We start from the raw sequence: 23544 nt of genomic DNA, 5'->3' as shown, positions 1-23544 counted from the left end.
GCCTTAAAACTTTGCCTTTGAGGTTGGTTCCCATTGCATTCTTCACTCACAGTGCTTCACTGTCTCTGAGCTGGACACCTCACCGTGGCATTCCAGGTTTGTGGGGTTCATCTGTTCTGTACAAGCAGCTCTGTTTGTTCCTCCAAGATCACGGGGCTTTGTTGCCTTCCAGATGTGGCAGCTGGAGCTGGGGCTGTGAGATCATCCACACATGCCCCTCATGCTCACTCTCCATTTCCTCCCCTGGATTCTGACAAGCAGCATCCAGAGGCAGTTCAGTAGGAACATAAATCATTCTGTTGCCTGGGGGAAAAAAAAAAAAAAAAGCTCCACTTGTAAGTGAATCCTCACAGAACACAGAATCTGTGTATGGCTCCCAGAGCTGGAATGTTTTGCTTCCTGAAATTGTGAGCAAACACTTTGCACTGAACTTTCCAGTCACTCATCCAATTTGTGGTTTTTTAACATAATTTTTGGCCTGCATCAGGGGAGTGGGAACAGATGCTGGTGTGACACTTCAGAGAGTTCCATTTGTGTTGTTTTCAAAGGAACGCTGCTCTTACCTTAAAGGATCTGGACATCAAACCAGCCAAGTTGTGTCTGGCTGTTTAAGAGCTCATCCTTCATGGAGCAGGAACTTTAAAGTATGAGTTGTGTGGTTCCCAGGCGTGGATGGATTGTTAATCTGTGCAGGACTGTGCTCTGCCTCAGTGCAGGGAGGAAAAAGGCAGCCTGAGGACACGTGGCTGCCGCAGATGAGGCTCAGTGAAGCCTCTCCCTGATGTCACATGGGGCAGCCTCTGTGCAGCTGAACTCAGCTGTGTCCTGCCCAGGCTTGGGAAGCATTTGGTCCAACATTCTCTGCCTTGAAAGTCATAGGAAACAGAGCAGGAAACTATGTCATCTGCTTCCCTCCTCCCCCTTTCTGCAGCGTGGGAGTGACTGTGCTTTTAAAAAGATCCAGCTCCTCTTGGGCTGGCTGGTGATAGAGGCCAGATTCCAGGGGTGGCAGCAGATCCCTAATTCCTGTTGACTTTAGTGAAGTGGATGTTTGTTGTATCTCTCTGGAGTGCTTTTGACACTAGAATTGGCTTTTCCTGCTGTCCTTTAGGGAATGCAAAGCCCGTCCTAAGGATGGTTGGCATCTGATTGGACAGCTCCTTCATTCAGACCTCCATCTACAGCAAACCAGCAGGAGCTGCTGAGCAACTCTAAAACATTTATTAACTCAAAACTCCTACTCATTTCAGGTAGAATACATCAGAGTGAAGCATTCAGGAGCTGGCCTCGTGCACTTGTGTCTTCGAGTGCACACATCTCAATTCCCAGGCTGGCAGGAGGCTCAAATTGAGGCTGAAATTTCACTGCTGACTCGGGGGTTTAGCTTTGCTCACCACAGTGTTCAGCACGTTATTCCAGCCAGAAGATAGGGCCTGAGTTAAGACAGCACCATCCCAAGTCAGCCTCACCCATCACTTTCTGGAAAGCTCTCCCCCTCACAGCTCAGTTCATTCTGTGATGACTTTTCAGAGCAATCCATCATTTTTTTGTTTTTATTTCAGCCACAAAAATGCTGGAAGCACAAGCAGTCAAAATGCTCCAGGAAATGTCTGTCTTTTGTTTTGGTTTTTTTTTTTTTTTTTTTTTCCAAGAGAACTGCTGTGCTAGGGCTTCTAATGCATCCTGGTAATTGCAAACATTCCCCTTTGGACTACTTGTTGGGTTATTGTTATATGCCTGTCACCTTAGCATCTGGGCACAAGGCAGGAATTCAGCAGCCTTGTTCAGAAAATATTCTCCTGCTGCTTCACAGTTGCTCAAATGCCTTCTGCCCAGAAGTCTGGGGGTGTGTGTTGTTTTATCCCTGCTTTGCCTGCAGGGAAACTGAGGCACGGGGTGGAAATGTGGTTCCCAAGGCTGCAGAGGCAGAGCTGTGCACAGACCTGCTCTAGTGGGGAGTTTGCCAAGGGAGGCCATGGCCTGGAAGCTCTGGCCTGACTGAGTCCTCCCCTTGTCTCTCAGAAGGGACAACTGGGCTTTTCTTGGATCTTCTTTTCGCCCTTTGTGAGTGCTGCTGGCTGTGACACTTTGGGTCCAACATCCTGGAACAAAACTCTCCCTCACAGCCTTTGCCATATGCCTGGGGAATCTGGGAGAGAAAATACCCCCTCGTGAGCATCCCCTTCCTGGGGCTGTAACCCTTTGGGTCCCAGAGAGCACCCTGCTGACGCCGGGGGGCTGGTTTGCTATAAAAACTCCTGGCTGTTGTTTTCCTGGAGCATTCTGGCAGCAAACAGGGCATGGGTGCAGGTGGTGGCTTTGCTGGCATGAGCAGAGCTGTTCAGGACACTTGGACATCATCCTGGCCATGGTTCCCTAAGCTGGTGGTTCTTTTCCTCCAAGCAGTGTTTAGAGCCATCAATCACAGAATCTCAGAGTGGTCTGAGTTGGAAAGGACCTCAAAGCCCACTCAGTCCCACTCCTGCCATGGGCAAGGACACCTTCCACTATTCCAGGATGCTCCAAGCCCCATCCATCCTGGCCCTGGACACTTCCAGGAATGAGACACACCCTGTCTGGGCAATGTATTCTGGGACAGGTGATGATGATCTGTGGCACTTGGGCTGTGATCAGTCACTGCAGAGCAGATTTTCACAAGTGCTGAGTGTGTGCCAGTGCCACCAGGGTCCATGGGAGAGGTTCTGGGAGCCTCTTGCATTGGGAAATCTGATGGGATTTCCAGATGCTCTGGGTTTGTTTCCTCTGTTGTTCACTTGGAAAATGTCTGTGGCATTGCTGGCAGCAGGCACAGTGAGCATCACCCAGCTGTTCAATCTGCCATCTGGATCCTTTGATTAGGATGTGTGATCCGTAAAATCAGAGCGATGCCCACCATCCTGAGGCTGCAGTTACAACGTGACCCTCAGTTTGGCTGAGGTTAATTCTCTGTACACATGCAAGGAAAAGCAGTTGATTTATGGGGTGGTTCACACTCTTCTCAGATCCCAAGCCAGAGATTGTAGTGGAGGGTACAATTTAGGAGGCTTGTTTGCAAACGTGGTTTACCAGAGTATGTGGTGCAGCATCTCCCTTCTGCGTGGGCTGGAGCAGGAGCAGTTCTGTTGAGTCAACATTTAGTTCCTTATTTTTGTCTAGGCTAAAGAAGGGGCTTAATAATTCTGACCCTGAGCACCTGGAGTGTTGTTTTAGTTCAGGCAGAGAGGCTCTGAAGCAGCCTGGGAGAAAAAGTGCTAATGAGAGGGGACTGCAACTTGATGTCATTTAATTGCTGTGATTACACTGTGCCTTTTCAGGCTCAGAGGTGGGAAATGCCTTGTCACTCCTTGTTTTCTGGGAGAGCAGGGTCTGTGACTTCTGAGGATGAGTGGGGTACTGTTGGGTGTCCCTGACCTGCTGCTGCCTCTGTTCCTCAGGTGGAGGCAGAGGCTGTGAACCGGGCAATAACCATTGCCAACCAGACCAACTGTCCCCTGTACATCACCAAGGTGATGAGCAAAAGTGCTGCTGATGTCATTGCTCAAGCCAGGAAAAAGGGTAAGTTATTTCCTCCTTAGCTCATGCACTTCAGCTCCTGCCAACATCAGCTTCATCCCTACAGGAAAGTTTCTTTTTACTTTCCCATACACAAGGATTCAGTGGTTGGGTCACAGCCAGGAGCTGCTTGTTCTGCTCAGTCCTGAACTTGTCTATTCACACTCATCATCCCCCACCAAGCCATGTGCCTTCATGATATCACAGAGTCATTCCATGCTCTCTCCATAAGGTGAATTCCCCTGGAGACTGCAACTGGGTCCTCCTTCCAGCTGCTGTGGTTTTCCCTTGGTGCTTTCTGCCACGCTTCCTGGGGTCAGCAGTGATTCCTGATGGAGTTCTTGACTCACAAGCCCTGTTGTATTTAGCTGGAGTAGCCAAAGAGGCCCACCAGTTCCAGCTGCCTGCTGTGCTTCTTGCTTGTGGAATAGTTGCTTTCCATGTGGTGTAACTCATAGCCTGACATCCGTGCAGGGATGGGAACCAGCAGGCTAGGTTAGGTTTGGGAATTGTGACAGACTCTGATAACTCTGCTTGGGGATGCTGCAAGAAGCAAGACTCAGACCTGCTGCTCATGTCTCTCCTCTCTGACTGAGGCTTGTGAGGGAGCTGAACTAGTCTGAAGGATGCAGGAGCTTCCCCCAAGTCCTGCCCCTGTTGCCTGGCCCTCAAGGAGTCAGGACTGCCCACTGAATGAGTGCTGTCTGCTGCTTTATCCTGTGACTGAACCTTCCACTTCTATTTAAAGCTGTTTAGGTTGGGTGAGTAACCAGGAGGGATGATTTACCCCCTTCTTTCCTCACAAGGCTTGGATTTAATTTTCTGCAGCCTAAATAAGCCTGGATGGGTATATAAATTACATCACTTTCCATCTGGGTGTTTGATGCGAGAGGAGCTGATTTCCAGCAAACAGATTGGTGTTTGTGCATCAGCTCAGGAGTATTTTGGTCCCATGATTCCTGTAAAAGGAATTGGTGAGGAGGACTGATTTTCAAGGCTGTCTGTGAAAGCAGCTCAAGCTGTTTGGAATAAATCTTTCTTTCCCAGCTCCATCAGAGAGAATCATCCTGAAGGAAGATACACTGACCTAGCAGTGTGGCTGCATGCTGCATCCCCCCAGGAAAGAACTTGATGTCATAGTGCAGTTGTATCCTGAGAGCCAGGGAAGTCTCTCTTTTCTAGATAAAATATTGAAGGCGTGTGCCCCACAAAGGTGGAGCATCAATAGAAACACCTTCTTGCTACACTCAGTGTCCTGAGACCACCAGTTGCAAGTGGACTGGAGCTTTGGGAGCACACACCTGGATCCTGACAGAAAGCCATAAAACACAGCTTGGCTTGGGTGGATGTTACCCTGCCTGTTAAAGGTGCTGGGATTGTCCACGGGGATCACTTCACTCAGCCTCCTGAGTGAGCCAAAACATGCAGTTTTCATTCAAAATGTGTTTTCTCCTTATAAAGAGAATTTGGGGTATAAATAGGTGCCCTATCCTCTGTTCTGTTTTTCAAGTAACTCAGGCTAAATGCTGTGCAGTAACCAAGAGGGGCCACGTGCACTGGTCTTGCCCTCCCAAACAATAGAGGAAATGTAACCGAAGACTATTCAAGGCAAAAACAATCAATCCAAGGATTGATTTGCTAAATGGCAAAGAGCAGTTATTTAAAGCCAGATGTTCCCTGTGGCTTTTGTATGGAGGAGATTCCCTGCAGACTCTGTCGCTGGCAGATCTGGGACCCAAAGACATCACTCCCTGCAGAACAATATCCCCAGTGTGCTGGACCACAAGAGGCCTCCCATTAATAGCCAGCGTGTGTTTGGCCTTGCTTTGATTTCAGAACCCTGTTTGTAGCCAGTGATGTCAGGGAGCTTCTTCCTCTGCTCCTGGAATCTCTAGCAAAGTCTGTTCCCCGACCTCCTGTGTCAGCAGGGTCCTGGGAGTAGCATGGAGCCAGTTAATCATCATCCTGCCTCAGCTAGTGGGCTCTTTCCCAGCTGTCTTGAGACCCCAGAGACATAACAGTAGCTCTGGCAATATAGTGAAAGAAATATTCTGTCTTTTCACCCTGCATGGTGAGGTGTGAGACCCTGCTGACCAGCTCTGGTTGCCCCTCTGCCCATCTTTCCTGACTGAAGTATTTAGGGTTGCCATCTCAGCTGCCCACATCATTGGTAGGCAGATCCAAACCCATGAAGTGCTTGGGGAGGCAGGTGGGTGGGCACTGAGCAGATTTTGGCAAGGTTGCATTTGGTAAGCAGATTCCTGTGACTGCCAGCTCGTGCTGCTTTTGAAGTTGCAGCATCTGCTTGGTGTGCAGATGGTGCTGGTACGTTCCAGCTTGCAGAGTATCCTGGCCTTAAGGATCTGCTCTTTCATGTGGTTCCAAAAATGTTAACGAGGAGGAAGGATGCACTGGTGGTGAGTGCACTGGACAGCTAGGAGATGCAGTTCCATTTCCCAGTTCTGCCACAGATTTGCTGTGTGCCTTGGGGGGATCACAGAGTTCCCTTGCGTTGTGTTTGTGAACCAGGAACTCTGATATTTCCCCTGTGATGGGTTTTCTTTGTATGCAGAAAAACTTTCCTGTTAGGAGTTTTCTCCCACCTGGACTGTACACAGACCCTACTGCAAGAAACCTGGCCTTGTTAGAAGGTCTTTAATTCATACTATAGTTTATAAAAACTTCTAAAAATTCTTTTTCTTGCACATCTCTTCTAGATCAGACTGAATCTCCTCATTCCCTTACAATTGCTCTCAGCTTCTTCCACAAAGTTCTTGGCTCAGGATAAATAAATAATAAAATGAATATAAACAATAAAACAAATCTTTACAGTAACCATTTCAAGGACAATTAATCAGTGCCAACCTCTGCAGTTGTGTAAAGGATTGTGCACATTTTGCTGCTCTCAGCTCTGGTCAGTAGCAGTATCTTTATTTAATGCTTCAGAGGAAGTACCAGGCAGCCCTGCAGCACGTGTCCTTTCCCAGGAGGATGCTTTCTGCCAGGAACCAGGCTGGAAGTGCACATTCCTTGGTGTTCACAGAAGAGTTATGTGTGTCCCTGTCCCACAGGCACCGTGGTGTATGGAGAGCCCATCACAGCCAGCCTGGGCACTGATGGATCCCATTACTGGAGCAAGAACTGGGCAAAGGCAGCAGCTTTTGTTACATCCCCACCACTGAGTCCTGACCCGACCACTCCTGATTTTCTCAACTCGCTACTGTCCTGGTGAGTAGAGCTTTCTGTGTTCAAACAACACGTGATTCATCATGAGGAAATGGATGATAAAATAAGGGATGTTGCTGCCAGCAAGCAAAAAGCTGTTATACCTTCAGGAGCATTCCTGTGACAGTAAAATATCTTGAATACCTTTTGTTTTTCTTCCAGTGGTGACCTCCAAGTGACCGGCAGTGCCCACTGCACCTTCAACACTGCTCAGAAAGCTGTTGGGAAGGACAACTTCACCCTGATCCCTGAAGGAACCAATGGCACTGAGGAGAGGATGTCCATCATCTGGGATAAGGCTGTGGTAGGTCGCACCTGTCATGGGTTTACGTTTTCAGCTGGACATTCAGAGTGGAAGGAGCTGCAGGAATCTGTTACTTTCTTGTCATGGTCCTTCCACTTGGTGTTTTTACCCCTGTGGAGATCCTTGGGAATCTGCTGCACTGTCAGCTCTTAGCTGGCTCATGCAGTGACTCCTGTGGTGTCTCCCCAGGTGACTGGCAAGATGGACGAGAACCAGTTCGTGGCTGTGACCAGCACAAACGCGGCCAAAATCTTCAACCTGTATCCGCGGAAGGGCCGCATCGCCGTGGGTTCTGATGCCGACCTGGTGATCTGGGATCCTGACAGCGTCAAGACAATCTCTGCCAAGACTCACAACATAGTAAGGATGTTCCCTACCATTCCCTACTTCCTTTCCTCCTCTCTTCCTCAGTGCCAGGCTATGCTGTCAGCAACGGGAGCTTGTGACAACTCAGGGCTCATTTTCCCTGTGCCTGAAGCCCTCTCTGGTCTCAGTCTGGAGCTCACTTGTGTGAGCAGGAGGAGTCCATCTGAAATCACGTGGATTCCCTCTGGAGCAGGGAGCAGGTCTGCTCTTCCTGAGTGTTGTGTGCATAGATCTGAGCTCACAGAAAGCTCTTTAAATCCTCTAAAATATGCAAAGGCCTCTTCGGACAACACGTTGTTTATGACATCCAGGCTTGCCAGTGGTGGAAATGGGAACTGCCCCTTTTCACTGAAGTGTTGTCAGCTCATGGACACTTTTTCTGCAAATCTGGCCCAGATCCAGGGTCTGAGTGGATTTATACCACCCACTGATCTGGCACATGTGTGTGGAGTCAGGATTTTCCTGGTGGTCACCCCCAAATTAGTTGGCAAAGGGCAGTACCCAAACCAACCAGACTTTCCCCTTAGCTCTTCTGCAGCTTGTCGCTGTCAGCTTCTGCCATGGTGGCACTCTTAGGGACACTTTTGCTGAATCCCATGCCTTACACCTGGCCCCTGCAGTTATCAAGCTGTCTCAGCCTGTGGGAATCTGCAGAATGGTGCCAGTGCCGGGGCCTGGCTAGAGTCTCCCTGTGACATTCAAGCCCTGTCTCAGAGAAAGCAGCCACTGTTTGCATTTGTTGACAACTTGTTTTGCTGCTGACCATGAACCTATGGAATCTTTCCCTGGAAAAAAAACTACTTGTTCTTTTTTCCTATGAATACTTTCATTCACTCTGGAGCTGAAGGAGCAAAATTTTCTTCCACACTTGGATCCCCAGGCACATTCACAAGGAAACATCATTTTTTTAAAGGTTTGGTTCACTTCCCTGTGACTTAACTCTTTGTTAGAATTGGTCACAGATGGTTTCGCTTCATCTTGCCTCTGCTTAGACTTCTGACAGAGGAATTCCAGGAGTCTGGTCACTTCAGTCGCCTTAGAGGTGCTTTCAGACTTCTTCCAATCTGGAGAGAAATTACTTAAGAAGAGGGAACCCAGGGACTCACTGCTTTTAGGTGCCAGAATTCATGGTCTGAACCTGGGCTTGTACTTATGAATAGCTCAGAGAGCTGGAAGTAGTTTGGGTGGAGTGCTTGAAAGTAATTTCTATTTAGTGGCTGTCGTCTTTGGGAAATGAACTGGACTCTTTCAGTTTCCTGACACAGAACTTACAGACATTCTCTTTTGTGAATATGCCCAAGTGCAGCCAGGATTGGATTGGTTCTGTGATTTTGCCATGGATCTGGGCAAGGCAAAGGAGAACCAGCTCCATTCAGAAGTATTTTTGTCTGCTGAGAGCTGGAGATCCCCCAAAACCCTGGCAGTGTGTAAGAGACCCTAGCACTCAGCTGTGGCCAAAGGCTGCACCCTTAAGCTGTGCCAAGAGCATTGAGGAGGAAGGGCTCTCATTCCCAAGAGTTTGAAAAGCTGAGCAATCACAGCTTGTTTGCTTACAAACACATCTCTGACCTCATCCCCTGTCATTGCTTCGCCTGTTGTAGTACCTGGCGTCACACCTGAAGCTACATCAGGAGGAATTTCTCCATGGAAAGGGTAATTAGACATTGGAAGGGGCTGCCCAGGGAGGTTTGGAGTCCCTATCTCTGGAGGTGTCCAAGGAAGGCAGCCTGGACATGACTCTTAGTGCTCTGGGCCAGTGACAAGGTGGGAATCAGGCACAGCTTGGACTCAGTGACCTTGGAGCTCTTTTCCAACCTTAATGATTCTGAAATTCTGTAATTTTTTGGGTCTCACAATGCCTTGTGTTAGAGGAGAAACTGATACAAGTGATGCCCTTGGAGTCTGGATATCCTGGTTTGGCCAAGCCGAAGACAAAAGGCCCCTTGACAGTCAGGCACAGGGACACCCTCTGATTATGTGGCCTTGGACGATTGCTACTTTTTGAAATGTTCTAGCAACTCACAGATATTTTCCAAGAATTCGCACTGCTGTTGCCACTCTCTGGCAAGGAAACATCAGGAGCTGGGGAGGGAGGTGGTGTTGTTCTTGGAAGCAGCCTAATCCATAAACTCCTGACCCGGCCTCCTCCTTTATACCACCCCAGTTTTTTTCAGGCTGGACCTGGTTCAGACTCAGTTTAACCACTGGTCTGGCTAATTGCAAAGCTGCACTCAGGCCTGCCCATACTTATAACACACTTCAAGGGCAAACTCCATCATTAACTCGGTAAAAAAGACCTGTGTTTGACTCAGAGATGATCACTAGAGTAACAGTCCCCAAATTACATGGTTGCAGTGCATCTCATTCCAGGATGTTTCACATTTGCAGTGATTTCTTTCAAACTTGCCTTTTTTTCATGGTGAGATGTTTCCAATCCAGTTAATTGAGGATGAGTAATCCCATTAAATTAAAATAAGATTATCCTGGTCCCTGACCCATCAACCAAACCACTGGTTTGAAATACAGATTTTTCAGAATTATTCTTTTTAGTAGAAAACTCACATAAAGCTTTCTGTGGCTCCTAAATCTGCCCCCAGCTCAATAGAGATAGGTGCCTAAATACATTTAAACAGGGAGGCTCTCATTTTTTCTCTTCCTGCAGCTGTGGCTGCTCCATCCCTGGAAGTGTCCAAGGCCAGGTTGGACAGAGCTTGGAGCAACTGGATCAAGTGGAAAGTGTCCCAACCCATGGCAGGGGGTGAAATGGGATGAACTTATCCCTCACAGCCCAAACCATTCTGGGATTCTTTATGAACCTTATTGCAATGGAAATTTTGCATTAATAAACCCCTAAACTTAGACTGATAATTAAGAGCCTTTATTAAATCACAACAAATACAGCTCAGGTAAACACTGTTGAGTTTGCTTCCATCTGCCCTTAAAATTTTGGCAATTAGCATGGCTGGTGATTGCTAATTAAAGCCCAGCCGGCTCTGCTGAGTGAGTATGTTTGCCTTATGTGCTGTTTTTGCTCATTGCAGTCTCTGGAGTACAATATCTTCGAGGGCATGGAGTGCCGTGGATCTCCCCTGGTGGTGATCAGCCAGGGCAAGATTGTGCTGGAGGATGGGAATCTCCACGTCACTGAGGGCTCTGGGAGGTACATCCCCAGGAAACCCTTCCCTGACTTCGTTTACAAGCGCATCAAAGCCAGGAGCAGGGTGAGTGTCAATGGTTGGCTGCACATTTGTTCTCTCCCTCTGACAACCCCAGTTAAAGTGGCTGGAAAACAGATGCTGTCCCCTGGCTCAGGCCACACTGCTGTTCCCTGGATGAGAGCCACATTTGTCTCATTCCTCTTTCATTTTTGCTGTTCGCTCAAGTCATTACAAGAATATACTTTGCGTTGAGCTTGGGTTTTCTGCAGGTTTTAATTTTTCTCTGTCTGAGGACAGCCGAACTGAAAATGTGTCCAGGAACCCTCAAATTTGGCCGTGAGTCAAACTACCCAGAACTGACCAGGTTTCTCCTGTCTCAGAGGTCCCAGGAGAAGTTACCATTAGCATTTATATATCAAAGCTCTCAGCAGCAATTTAGAATTGTAATTTATTGTTACAGATATGTTATGCTTCTTTCCCTTCTGGCAGATACGATCAGATGCTCTTGTCTGGTGACTAGTGAGTCACAGGCACAGCCTACAAACTGCTTAAAAGGAACAATGTTCTATTTTTAAGAGGCTAAAATAGTTGGAAAGTGATTCTGTAAAATGCACTCATTCAAAACTGAATCATTCTTTTGATATGCCTGAATTTGCCTGACAGGGGAGAGATGGCACTGAACTCAGCTGCTGAGAATTGAAGGAGTTTAGTTATAGGTGAAATCATTTCTGGGGAGAAATTATTTTGCTGTTTGAAGTGTTGCCCTCTCCTGGACAACTCCTGAGCTGTGTTGGTTCTGGTGGCCGCAAGTGATCCTCCCACTCCTTGAAAATCATCTTTCTTTGATTGTTCTTTTGAAGACATTGCAAGTTATCAAAATTACAACCTGGCATAATTTAGCCCCATGGAGAACAGATCCCTGGTTTCTGCTGTGTCCTCCCACAGAAATACATGTCTGACCTATAAATCCAATTGGGCAGCATCTCAACTGGAATAATTGCATTTATCCCAACCTGCAGCTCCAGGGCTGGCTATTGAAGCCAGCCTGGCTCCTCTGGGCTGCCCTGCTGGTCTCAGCACTGCTTGGCTTTTTGGGAATGAGTAATAAGGTGCATTTGAGACCTGTCAGAAGCCTTTAATCCAGTGGCAGGTAGGTTGGGATCATTAAAGGACAGCACCTTTGGGGCAGGGGACAGACTGGCTGGAGCCACAGCACATTCCACGTCACATACTAATTAGTAGGCATCTTGTCCTGCACAAAAATCTAGAGCCAAAATAGGAATGTATGCTGTTCCCAACTCACAGTACTGCACAGCAAGGAAGATCCAAAAGTGGGGTTTTGGGAGTGCAGAGCAGCCAAGTGCATATTGCCAAGGAGCCTTGGGGTGCTCATGGACTCAGAGCACCTCAATTCTCCATCGTGGAAAGTGTTGAGCTGCACAAACATTGGTTTTAGCTTGTAGGAAAATAGTTGTTTGCTGCAAAACTGTTTGGGTTGGACAGAGACACAGACATGTTTTATATAGATAGATTTATATAGATATGGATATAAAATAGGAATAGATGTAGATGCAATACAGATATAGATAGAAACATATAGATATATAGATATGATGTAATAGAGATATAAAATAGATATAATACAGATATAGAGCTAGGTATTAAATAGAAATACACATCATATAGATGTAGGTGTAATACAGATATAAATATGTTACAGATATAAACATATATAGATATAGATATGGAGATAATATAGATGTAAAATAGATATAGACAAAATCTAGATATAGATACAAAATAAATATAGAAGGAGAGCAGCTCCCCAGGGATCAGTACAGAGGAGACGCTGTGTGCTTTCAAATTCTCTTACCAACAACCAATCCCAAAATGTGTGCCACTGGCTGAGCCACATCTGGGCAGCTGTTGAGCTGTGTTGTGGCTGTGTTTTAAGGTTGTGTTGCAGCTGTGTTTTAAGGCAGTGTTGCCCTCTCTCCCTGCAGCTGGCTGAGCTGCGGGGGGTGCCCCGAGGCCTCTACGATGGCCCAGTCTGCGAGGTGTCGGTGACACCCAAAACGGTCACACCAGCGTCCTCAGCCAAGACCTCTCCTGCCAAACAGCAGGCACCGCCCGTGAGGAACCTGCACCAGTCTGGGTTCAGCTTGTCTGGTATGTGGTTTTGGGAGTGATTTATTGCTGAGTGATTTATTGCACTGAAATCATGGCTGGTTTGTGCTCCCATGCTCTGAGTTCATTCTGCTGGGATAGGGATGGAATCAGAGAGGCTGTGGGGGGCTTTTAGCTGGAAGCTTTTCCCTTTAGGGAGGAAGAAGAGTAGTACAGAGCTGTCCTAAATTCCTGCTTCTTCTCATGATGTCACATGAATGCTGAACACTCCAGTGTGTTCTGGGCTGAGTCCTCAGCTGGCTGTCTAGAGAGGGCAGATCATAGAATCCTGGAATAATTTGGGTGGGAAGAGACCTTAAAGCTCATTCAGTCCCATCCTCTGCCATGGGCAGGGACATCTTCCACTACCCCGAGTTTCTCCAAGCTGCATCCAGCCTAGCCTTTGACACTCCCAGGGATGAAGCAGCCACAGCTCCTCTGTGAATTTCACCCCAGCCCCTCCCCACCCTCACAGGGAGGAATTTCTTCCCAATATCTCATCTAACTCTGCCCTCCTTCAGCTTAAAACCATTCCAACTGTGTTTAGAAATGGGAATTTTCTGGTTTTAAGAGGCTATAGCAAAAAACCCTTTTTTTTAAGATGACACAAACTTCAAGAGAACTTTGCCAGCTGAGAGCAGCTGTGGATCTGGGATGTGGAAGATGTGATTTCTCAGCTGATGTTCCAGTTGCAAGAAGAGGAGACTATAGAAGAAGATAGGAAAGCTGGCTAAGGGATAATCATACATTCAGCTCTTACCTGTGCAGGGCTGGGTGCTTCAGGCGCTGAGGGCAGAGATATTATTAATGCAGAACAGGTTTCAGCAGAATTAAGGCAGTGTGGGCCAGTGAAGGCTTTTCCTCCAAAGACAGAATCACAGAATGGTTTAGGCTGGAAAAGCCCTCTAAGAGCAAATCCAACCATTAAGGCTGCATCAAAGTGCCACACCCACATGGATTTTAAACTGCAGAGTTGGTGACTCCTCCTCTCTCTCCCGCAGGGGCACAGATCGATGACAACATCCCACGCCGCACGACCCAGCGCATTGTGGCCCCGCCGGGTGGCCGTGCCAACATCACCAGCTTGGGCTAAGGACCGAACCCTCCTGTGCCCACCGGGTACACCCTGGGGGGACTGGGGCACCTGGAGACCCTTTTTGATTCTTTTAGAGCCTGTGACAGTTACTGCGGGCACCCAGTGTGGGGAGGGGCTGAAGTAAAAGCACCTCTTTCAGTCCCCTCAGGTTCCTTCCTCATCTTCACCAACCCCTCGCACTTCCCCCCCACCCCAGCCCCTTACACATTTAAAGAAATAAACCGTGTTTTGACACCTCTGACATGAAAGAGTAAATGTAAAGAGGGTATTTGAGATACGTGGTCTCTGTCCTATTCAGCATCTTTCTTTTAGTAAAGGAAGGATAAAGTGAATTTCCCAGGAGCTGCCTTCAAGACACACACACACACACAAAAAAGAAGAAAGAAATAAAAATAAATGCATAAAAAAAGCTTTTTTTTTTTTTTTTTTTTTTAATGTCAAGCAGAAGAGTAGTTCAAGGGTTTTAAACTGGATATTCTGTAGGGTTCTGTGTTCCAACAGAATTAGCTAGGCAAGCACGAAGGGACTGGAATCCCAGCCTGTCTATGGCCATTCTTCACCACCAGCGCTGAGATCACTAGATGCTGCCAGGAGAGAGAAACAGGACCCAGCACTAGCAATGGCAGAGAACATCACCCCAGCCAGTGGGTGAGCCAGAATCCTTGGGGACTTCCGTTCTGTTCAGTTGGTTTTTCCTTGGTTTCATTTTTCTTCTGGATTTTGCTGCAAATTAGGTCCTTGAGGAAACTTTTTTTTTTTAATGTTTGTGCGTGTGTTTTCAATATGTTTGTATCATTGTGTTTACGAAGCCTTATCTGAGAACTGGGAATCTCCCTGTTCTTCCCAAACCTCATCCAAGTCACAGACTCCCGCCAGTGTTACTGCCACTGCCACTGCCACCCTGGTACTTCAGGTGTCCCTTAGTTGCATTTTCCAGCCATTTCTTGTCACGTAGCTGCAGTAAGGGCATGGAGCAGGTCCATAGGATCTTCAGTCCATCAGGTCTTGAGCTGGTGCAAACAGAGGAGCTGCACACCATCTGAATTGCTAGGATGGAGTATCTGGAAGAGTTTGTAGCAGTTTTTCTTCTGTCCCTGAAGGTGGATATGGACAGGCAGAGAGCTGTGGGCAAAGAGCAGCACGTTGCCTGAAAGATTTTTGTAGCAGAAACTCCCTCCCTGGCCATCAAGGAAAGGTTATTTAAAGCTTTGAGGGCTTATCTTTAGCTCTCAAAGGGCAGTCAGGGAGTGTGTGCTGAGCACCTGTGGCAATTCCATTCCAGGCCCAGCTGCTGTAACTGGGAGCTGGCTGGGTCCCCAGCAGCTGAGAATCTCTTGTACGAATGTCACAGCTACCCAGCTCTGCAGAAGTCCTGCACATCCCCATGAGAAGGCCTGGCTGTTCCCCACCCTGCCTCACATGCCTAGGATTTGAGACACCATCAGTGGTCCTTAAAGGAATGCCTCAGCTTTGGGGCAGCCAGCAGGGTCTGGGTGTTTAACTGCCCTCTGGGATTAAAGGTCTGGTAGCTCTGGGACTGGAGGCTTATTGGTTTTGGGACATTGGAGGATAAACCAGTGCCATGAGGTCCCCACTTAGGCATAGCTGGAGGGCTCAGCAGTCCCAAGGACTTGTTTTAGCACAGAGAGCTTTTATTACCACAGCGTTGCCTCCACTGTTTGCCTGCCCTGGGACTTGGCTGCATCTTCTGCTCCCTCTTCTCTTTGTGCTTTGCCACCTCCATCAACCTTGTTTGTCCGTAGCTGTATTTTCTTAAATGGTGTTTACAGGTTCTTTTAGGAAAAAAACCTATATACATATATATGAAGGCTTTCAAGAAATGAGTACCAAATTTGTTGTTATGAGGTATCCATGCTGGGACTTGCAAAGTTTCTGGAAGCTACTTAGCTACCCAAACCCTCCCAGCTGCAGCACCTAAACTCTTTAGGCCCCTTTGAACACGAAAGTTAAGAACAACTTTGCCATATTTCTCCACACATTTTGCATTTAGATTCAACTCCTGGGTCTTCTAGTTTTGCATAAAGAGTTTGCACTTTTTTTTGTTAAGTAATCCATGAACTTAATATATATATTGCAGCTATTTTCATTTTTAAATATTTTTCTTTGTCACCTGTATGTTAAAATCAATTTGAACGAGTTGGGGAGAAAAAAAAAAGAATTGTAGATCCGTTTCAGTTCTACGAAACACTTGCGGCTCTTCAGTATTCACTTAAGTCTTCCTTTTTTTTTCCTTCACTGACTCATAATAACTTGTTAAATTTTAATTTGTTCTTGAAAAGGAAAGAAAAAAATCACAAAAAAAAGTTTTTTGCAGGCTATGTAAGCATGTTTTTTCTGTGAGAGCTTGTCCGCTTTGTGTCTGTTTAATGAATGTCATATGTAAATGCTAAAAAAAAAAAGACGATGACTTAATGAATTAATTAATTAACCGCAGTGACTTGAAGCTCTAAAAATAATAAAAGAAAAAAGTAGGATTTAATACTAGCTGGATTTAACCCTTGGATTTGTGATTGTGAACCATGAGTGGAGGAGCTGTAAGTGCTAAAGCTGATCATGTGTGTAGACAAAGAGGAGTACTGATATTTGACCATTGTTTCAATGGCAAAAACACCCCCCCCATCCCAACCCCAAGTCTTGTGTTTTATTCCTTAAGAACTCTGTGTTATATTACCATGGGAACTCCTAATAAAGACAAAATGTTGTTGTTTCAGTAGGTGCACCTGTGTCTCGAGGCGCTGCGTGTTGTGTGTCACTGCGTTCTGGGCTGTTGCCTTCAGCATGGACAAACAGCCCTGAAAACCAGGCTGGGGTGGGCTGATGTGGAGATGTGCAGGGGCAGAGCTGGAGAGGAACTCCTATGGTGATGGTAAAGATGAATTGATGGGCCACAGAGTAATTTTCTCTGGAGAAAGCAAGCTGTGACTGAGGGCACTTTGTTTAAAACAGCATTTGGCAAAGCAGAGACAGTTGCCTGAAAAATCCTGGCTCTGCATTGCATGGATCACTGATGGAATGTGAGCAAAAGCCCCTAAAGGTATTGGCATAGCTCTCAGCCCCCCAGTGTGGATCTGCTTGGACCCTCTGCCACCCAAGGAATGGGGAAAAAATCACAGTTGTAAATAGGAGCCACAGGCAGCAGCTGAGTGGGAAGAGTTGGAGCTGGGAACAACTCCAGTGTAACTTGGGGTGGTGGTGCTTGGGATTTACAGGAAATACACCAGTGGAACTTGGGGCGGTGGTGGTTGGATGTCACAGGGACAAGCATCCCTGTCAGCTGCCCAGAATGTTGGATGATGCATTCCTACAACCACCAACTCAGCCCTCTGGGGGCTCTTCCCCCAAATCTGAGCACAGCTGAAGTTTGCGACTGTCTTTGTGAGGAGTTTTAGCTCTTGTTCCTCATCCGAGCAAACCCAAATGTTGGGGTGCTCTGTGAAATGCATTGAACTTCCTCCACACAGCTTTAAACCTGGCACCCCACAGAGTGGCTTTTCCTTATTGTCTTCTGTGAAGGGGTCAATGGTCATCCCCTGGTAAAGAGACCTCTGGTTAACATGAGGATCCTGGCTCTGGCACCAGTGACATGCTGTTATTTGGCTACTGGCATAATAAATTAAATATTAGTATCTGTGCAATCAGGTCCCATGGAGCAGGGTTGGTAGGTAGCTGTATATAAGATTTATCAGCTAATCCCAACCATAATATCCCAGTGAAAGATGCATTCAGCCTGGAGCACTGATACTTGATTAACACACATCTGCAGTGTCCATTTGGTTTTATTCTATCATTAATTTTTTCCTCCAGCACCTGAATTGGAACAGAAGAAACCTCTTCCTGAGGAAATAAATGTCAGGGACTCAGGGAAGCTATTGGAACTGGCAGTGTAGAGAAGGTTTTGAGGTCAGGAAGAATTGCCAACAGCCAGATCTAAATGCAACGTGTGCTGTGGGACTGAGGCAGGGAGAAAGCTCAGGAGGCTATTTGGGTCAGTGGGGCAGCCCTGGTTTGGTGCTGCACAGGAGCACAGGAATAGTTGTATTTGGTCAGCCCCTTAATCCAGGTAATTCCTGATCTGGCAGCCCACGGCGCATTAATAGGTGCTAATTTGGTTCTCTGCCTGCCCATTGTGTAAGGCCCAAATTAGATTTAATCTGACCTTAACATCAGTGGAGTGTTCTGTGGCTGAAAGGAGAAGAAATAAAGTAGGTGATGAATGTGACTGACCTGGAACAGGAACTGTCAGTTATCAGAGATGGGGACAATGCAGCCTGATTTATCCCTTGGCGGCAGAGCAATAAATGTCACTGTACTATAGAAGCTTTAGGATCCGTTTTGCTCAGCGCCATCAGGTGGCAGCAGGACGTGGGGAAAGGTAAAGGTCCAGCTCCCTCAAGGCATATGGATCATCTCGGGAATGATCTAGGATGTAATAAATGTGGAACATGCACAGGGCTTATAATTACTGTGACGTGATACACACATACATCCTGTCGGTTATATTAATATATTGGAGGGTATTTCAATGTTAAAGATATATTAATGACCTGAATGTGTTCTCTTCGTGTTAAAGCCTCGCAGGACACTTGTCTCAAATCAGATAGAGAGCAAGTTATAAACTTTACCCATCAATTTATTACATCAAAGAACGCTCAGACTTTCAAAAGATCTGGAGAAGGACTTTTGACAAGGGCCTGGAGTGCCAGGACTGGCTTCCCACTGCCACAGGGTAGGGTAGATGGAATACTGGGAAGCAAATCCTCCCTGTGAGGGTGGTGAGGGGCTGGGATGGAATTTCCAGAGAAGCTGTGGTTGCCCCATCCCTGCAAGTGTCCAAGATCAGGCTGGATAGGGCTTGGAGCAACCTGGGTCAAGGGCAGGTGTCCTTGCCCATGGCAAGGGGTGGGACAAAGTTCCCTTCATTAAAGAGATAAAGTAAGAAATCAGAGGAAATTATTTTTTCTCTTCCACAACCCAGGCCAGAGGAGCTGCACTCTGCTAATTCCTGTGAACTGTGACTTCCAGCTCTGGCATTCTGGCTGTGAATTTACCACTCTGTGCGTGAATGTGTTGTTCTTTCCACAAGCATTTTTTTGACCATTAACCACTAAAACTTGGCGAGTGCCTTCCAGTGTTGACTTAAGAAGCCTCAAATGGAAGGAAATCCCTTGGTAATTTATTCCATAGATTAAACATCTTCATGGTGCATTTTTCTCTGCTTCTGATCTGAACTGGCCTGCTTTGTATCTCTTGCCATCAGTTCTTGCTCTGCATTTTCACAATAAAGGAAGACCCCCCTGAGATGTGTGCGTCTGTTCCCTGGGATCTGTTGAAACCTGGGGGCTCATGTCTGGAGCCAGCCTATCCCACCTCCTGTGTTCCATGGAATGATGAGAACAACCAATATCAGAGAACCAAGGACTGGGTTTGGTTTGGAAGGAACCTCAAAACTCACCCAATCCCACCCTCTGCCATGGGCAAGGGCACCTATCACTATCCCAGGCTGCTCAAACATGGCCTTGGACACTTGCAGGGATCCAGGGGCAGCCACAGCTTCTCTGGGAAATCCATCCTCGCCCCTCACTATCCTCACAGGGAAAAATTTCTTCCTAAAATCCCACCTAACCCTGCCCTCTGGCAGTGGGAAGCCATTCCCTGTGTCCTTTCCCTCCATGTCTTGTCCTAAGTCCCTCTCCATCTCTCCTGGAGCCCCTTCAGGCCATGGAAGGGGCTCTGAGCTCTCCCTGGAGCCTTCTTCTCTTCAGGTAAACACCCCCAGCTCTCCCAGCCTGGCTCCAGAGCAGAGAGGGATCTGCTCATTAAATCCACCCGGTATTTGCTCCTCTCATTTCCACAGGAGGGCACCAGATACCCGTGTTTAAATCGAGTTTTTATTCCTTTCCTGAGGCTCTCGTTTTCCCTCCTGTTCACATCACTTGCTTCCCAAAGTATAGAGGCCTTGGCATTTTTATATGTTGCTTTTCAACACCAAAACCCGCCATGTTTCACATATTATCATGGATTAGATAAATGCTGTTTCATGCACATCTGAAATAACCTCTTTCACCCCCCCCCCCCCCAATCAAGTCTGGCTGTAAGTATAATAGGAAATGCTATTTTTCACAGCATTTTTAAATTTACACACATACTTCTGCAGCAAGTTTTGCAAGTGATTGTCCCCATCAGAGCCACACCCACAGGATTTTATGCAGACTCTTTGCAGGATTTTTTTACAAAGCAGTCTAAGCAAGGTGAAATCAGCTGCACCCCTCTCCTTTAATGACATCAAGCAAGTAGGAAAATGTCCTGGTTTGTTTATAAATATTCCTGTGGATTTTTTTTTTTTTTTTCCTGCAGGAGAAAGACAAATGTACGATGGGAGAGGTAGAGAGAGGAGGTGGATGTCACCTGGGTGTTTCTGAAACAGGGAGGACACACCAGGTGCCAACTCAAACAGCAACAGGGACCTGGATGGTGACTGAGTGACATTTGACTGTCACAGCTCCAGACAGCACTCAGGCTCCTAGCTCCGAATTCCTGGCAGTTCCCAGGAATGGCTTGTTTTGGGTGATACCTCAAAAAGCAGGCACATCATTGGTGTAAAGTGTCCTCCCTTTCCAGGCCATTGCACATTGCTCCCTGGTTAAGGGAAATGGTCCCAAGGGCACAGTGTGGCTAAGACCAAAATTATCCACAGATTGACCAAAGTTCTCCAGAAACTGCTGTGGTTTGCTCCTCTCTGATTCCCTGCCCTCCCTAAAGCCTGGCTGGTGGTAGGATCAAGCTTTCCCAGGCTCTGGGCCAGGTGGTGTAATGAAATAATATCCCACATGTGTGCTTTAATCCAGTTTTATTTTGTCTTTTCCTCTGATAACTCAGAGCAGCCTGACTGCTTGGGTGCAGGGGGGACCCCATGGGGGATGTGACCAGGGTTTAGCAGTCAATTAAAAATCTCCTGGGAATTTTATAGTGTAAGAAAGAGTGAAAAAACTCCCACAAATCAGGCAAGGGGAGGGGATGAGCCCTTCTAGGACAGGAGGCTTGGAGGGATCACCACTAATTTTCCCACCTCCTTCCTCTAATTAGGGACACCTTCCACTATCCCAGGATGCTCCAAACCCCATCCAGCCTGGCCTTGGACACTTCCAGGGATCCAGGGGCAGCCACAGCTTCTCTGGGAATTCCATCCCAACCCCTCCTCACCCTCCCAGTGTTCCCGAGGTTGTGTCCCTGCAGGTGACATCCTTCCCTCTAGTGTGCCAGGGAGGGATCTGTTTGTTTGCAGCAGACTATTTTTACAGCACCTGAATTCATCAATCTCTCCCAAAATAACATTGGAAGCACGTGAATAAAAATATTCCAGCTCGTGATGAATAGGACTCAGCACCCCAGTGAAGACTTTATTCACTTGTGTTTTTCTGGCAAAAATCCTCAATCAATGCTAGCAGCAAAGTTTTTCTGGAAGGGGGAGGGAAGGGACCTCTTTTCCCTGAGCTACCCTTGATTTACTGTGATGAGAGTTTTAATCAAGCCCTTCTTCCTTTAAGCCATAAGTCCTTGGAGCAGAGCAGGAACAGTCTTTCTGAGGGCTTGCTGACAGAAATTCTGAGTTTTCAAGATTATTACTCAAAAATGGGGTCTTGAAGAAGGTTTTTTGGGGGTTGGGATATTTATTTTTTTTTTTTTCAGGTACCAGTCCACTGCCAAATAATGTCAGATGGTGGAGGACAATGTGAACCCCTCATTGAGATCTATAAAGAACAGCTGTAAGCATGCCTCATAAATTACTCCAAGGGTCATGTTCTCCCTCCTTTGTGTTCAAATTTAATTTTACTCATCTGGTTCCTCAGCCTGTGCTGCTGTCTGGGAATCTTGGGTAGAAATCAAGGAAGTGACAAGGCTGCCGCTCTGCAAGGAAGTTTTCCACTACAACAGGCACAAACCAGCGCTGCAGAGAGACCCCCAAACTAATGCCAGAGCTGTTCCCCTTGGACTATCCCCCCAATCCACTATTCCTCTCAATCCACTAACTGGCTGGGTTTTGTATGTGAAATAAAACACAAACCATGATGGGCCTGAGCCATGCTCTGTGTAGGAAACCTATGGCCAGGTTCTTTTTCTCCCCTGAATGATGGATTGGTTTTTTTGAAGGCCAGAAGGTTGAAGACAAGCAAAACCACGACAATGGAGGGGAAAGTTACTTCCTGACATCTCAAAATAACTGTGGGACAACCAGAAGTATAGAGGGACTGTCTTTGTCACAGAGTGTTGGTTCAAGAGGCACAGACCAGCACAAAAGGAAGAGCAGGACTCAGATGGTGGGTGCTGTGTGGGTCTCAGTGCATGTGTGAACACATAGCTTCTTGTAAAGCTTAAAAATTTGGCCACCCCTTAAAAATTAAAGCTTAAAATTTTGGCTACCCCTGCCTTGGCCAAAGCAACCAATGGCATGGCCCTGTCTCTGCTTGTGTATAAACATGGCCATGGCTAAAACTGATGAACTGGCAGAGTAGAAATGTGACCCCAACAGATACTTATTGTTCTGTGTAAAGAAAGATGAGCCTGGATGAGGATTTATGGCCCCAGTGCCCTGGTTTAGGGCAAATTTGGGAGAAAACCTTCGAAGGGGCTCCTCTAGAAAGCAGATTCAAGCGGCCTCTCCCCCACAAGGATCGGGAAAATATTTCCTTGGAGAAACATGGAAAAAAACCCTGTTTATTTAACAGGCAAAGAATTTACCAGCACCAACATTGAACGATATTAAACAATAAAACCTCTGGCCACTCTGAAGAGATGACAAACTCACAAAGTCCCTCCGTGGGCTGTAGCTCAGCTCAGTCTCTGATCAGTCCCTCTGGCACCGGAAATGCCGCGGCCCAGGCCTGGCCCGGTGGCCACAGGAGCGAACTGCCGGTGCTCTCCGGGTGTTTAAACAGGTTTAAACAGCTCCAGTTAAAAGAGAAACCACAGTCCAGGGAACTTCTCTGCCTCAGCTAGCTATAAGCAAAGGAGGGCTCTGTCCTGCCGTCTGTCAGTGCTGCAAACAACACAGTCCAGGAGCAGGAATGTGGAGGAGTGAGTGCAGTTTCTGAAAACAAACACTGCGCTTCTTGTCTGCCCCGCTTCGCTCTCAGAACCAGTCTTTAATGTGCAAAACTTATTTCTGGGCTAAACAGGTGAATGGAGATCCAAACATCATAAAGTCGCACCAGGACACCAAGCCCGGCTTGTTTTTAGGATTTACAGCCCCAGCCTGGCCACTGCCATGGCACGACAGGTTCTGATGGAGAATGATGATAATGCTGCATTTGGGTAAATTATCTTCAGCACCTCTGGATGTCGATGCCTCTGGAAATGGGACTGTTATAAATAAAGTTGGCTTTCGTAGGCAAGTTTATGAATTGTTAATGATGTAATTTTATTTTAAATTGTTAATTAATGTAATAGATTGTTATACTTAATTCATGTAATAAGTTATGAAGTAATGAGTTGTCGAGTTGAATGTACTGTAATATGAACGTATTCCCACTAGAGGGGGAGGTGGTGAAGTCTGGGTAAGAGAATGTTCCAGAGGGTTACCTCATGTGATGATAATATTAATATGGACTATGACTGGAAGACTAACCAGCCAATGGAGCCTCAGAATTCCAGAATGATTG

The 23544-nt window shown here is 46.9% G+C and overlaps 1 protein-coding gene across 2 annotated transcripts in view; it reads left to right on the top strand.

Annotated features, from left to right (window-relative positions):
* DPYSL2 (dihydropyrimidinase like 2) overlaps positions 1-16598 on the top strand; it is a 52170-nt gene extending 35572 nt beyond the window's left edge. For both annotated transcript variants that reach the window (XM_041490607.1, XM_041490606.1), the window contains exons 8-14: positions 3435-3555; positions 6624-6780; positions 6940-7081; positions 7271-7441; positions 10489-10668; positions 12609-12774; positions 13773-16598. In XM_041490607.1, coding sequence (XP_041346541.1) covers positions 3435-3555; positions 6624-6780; positions 6940-7081; positions 7271-7441; positions 10489-10668; positions 12609-12774; positions 13773-13864 — 1029 coding nt within the window. In that variant the 3' untranslated portion in view covers positions 13865-16598. The remainder of the gene's footprint in view (positions 1-3434; positions 3556-6623; positions 6781-6939; positions 7082-7270; positions 7442-10488; positions 10669-12608; positions 12775-13772) is intronic.
* The last annotated feature ends 6946 nt before the right edge of the window (positions 16599-23544 follow it).

Source organism: Pyrgilauda ruficollis, unplaced genomic scaffold, assembly GCF_017590135.1.
Source record: "Pyrgilauda ruficollis isolate IOZ18807 unplaced genomic scaffold, ASM1759013v1 scaffold125, whole genome shotgun sequence".
NCBI lineage: Eukaryota > Metazoa > Chordata > Aves > Passeriformes > Passeridae > Pyrgilauda > Pyrgilauda ruficollis.
Note: the sequence above shows the minus strand (reverse complement) of the source record. Positions and strands in the feature narration are given on the sequence as shown.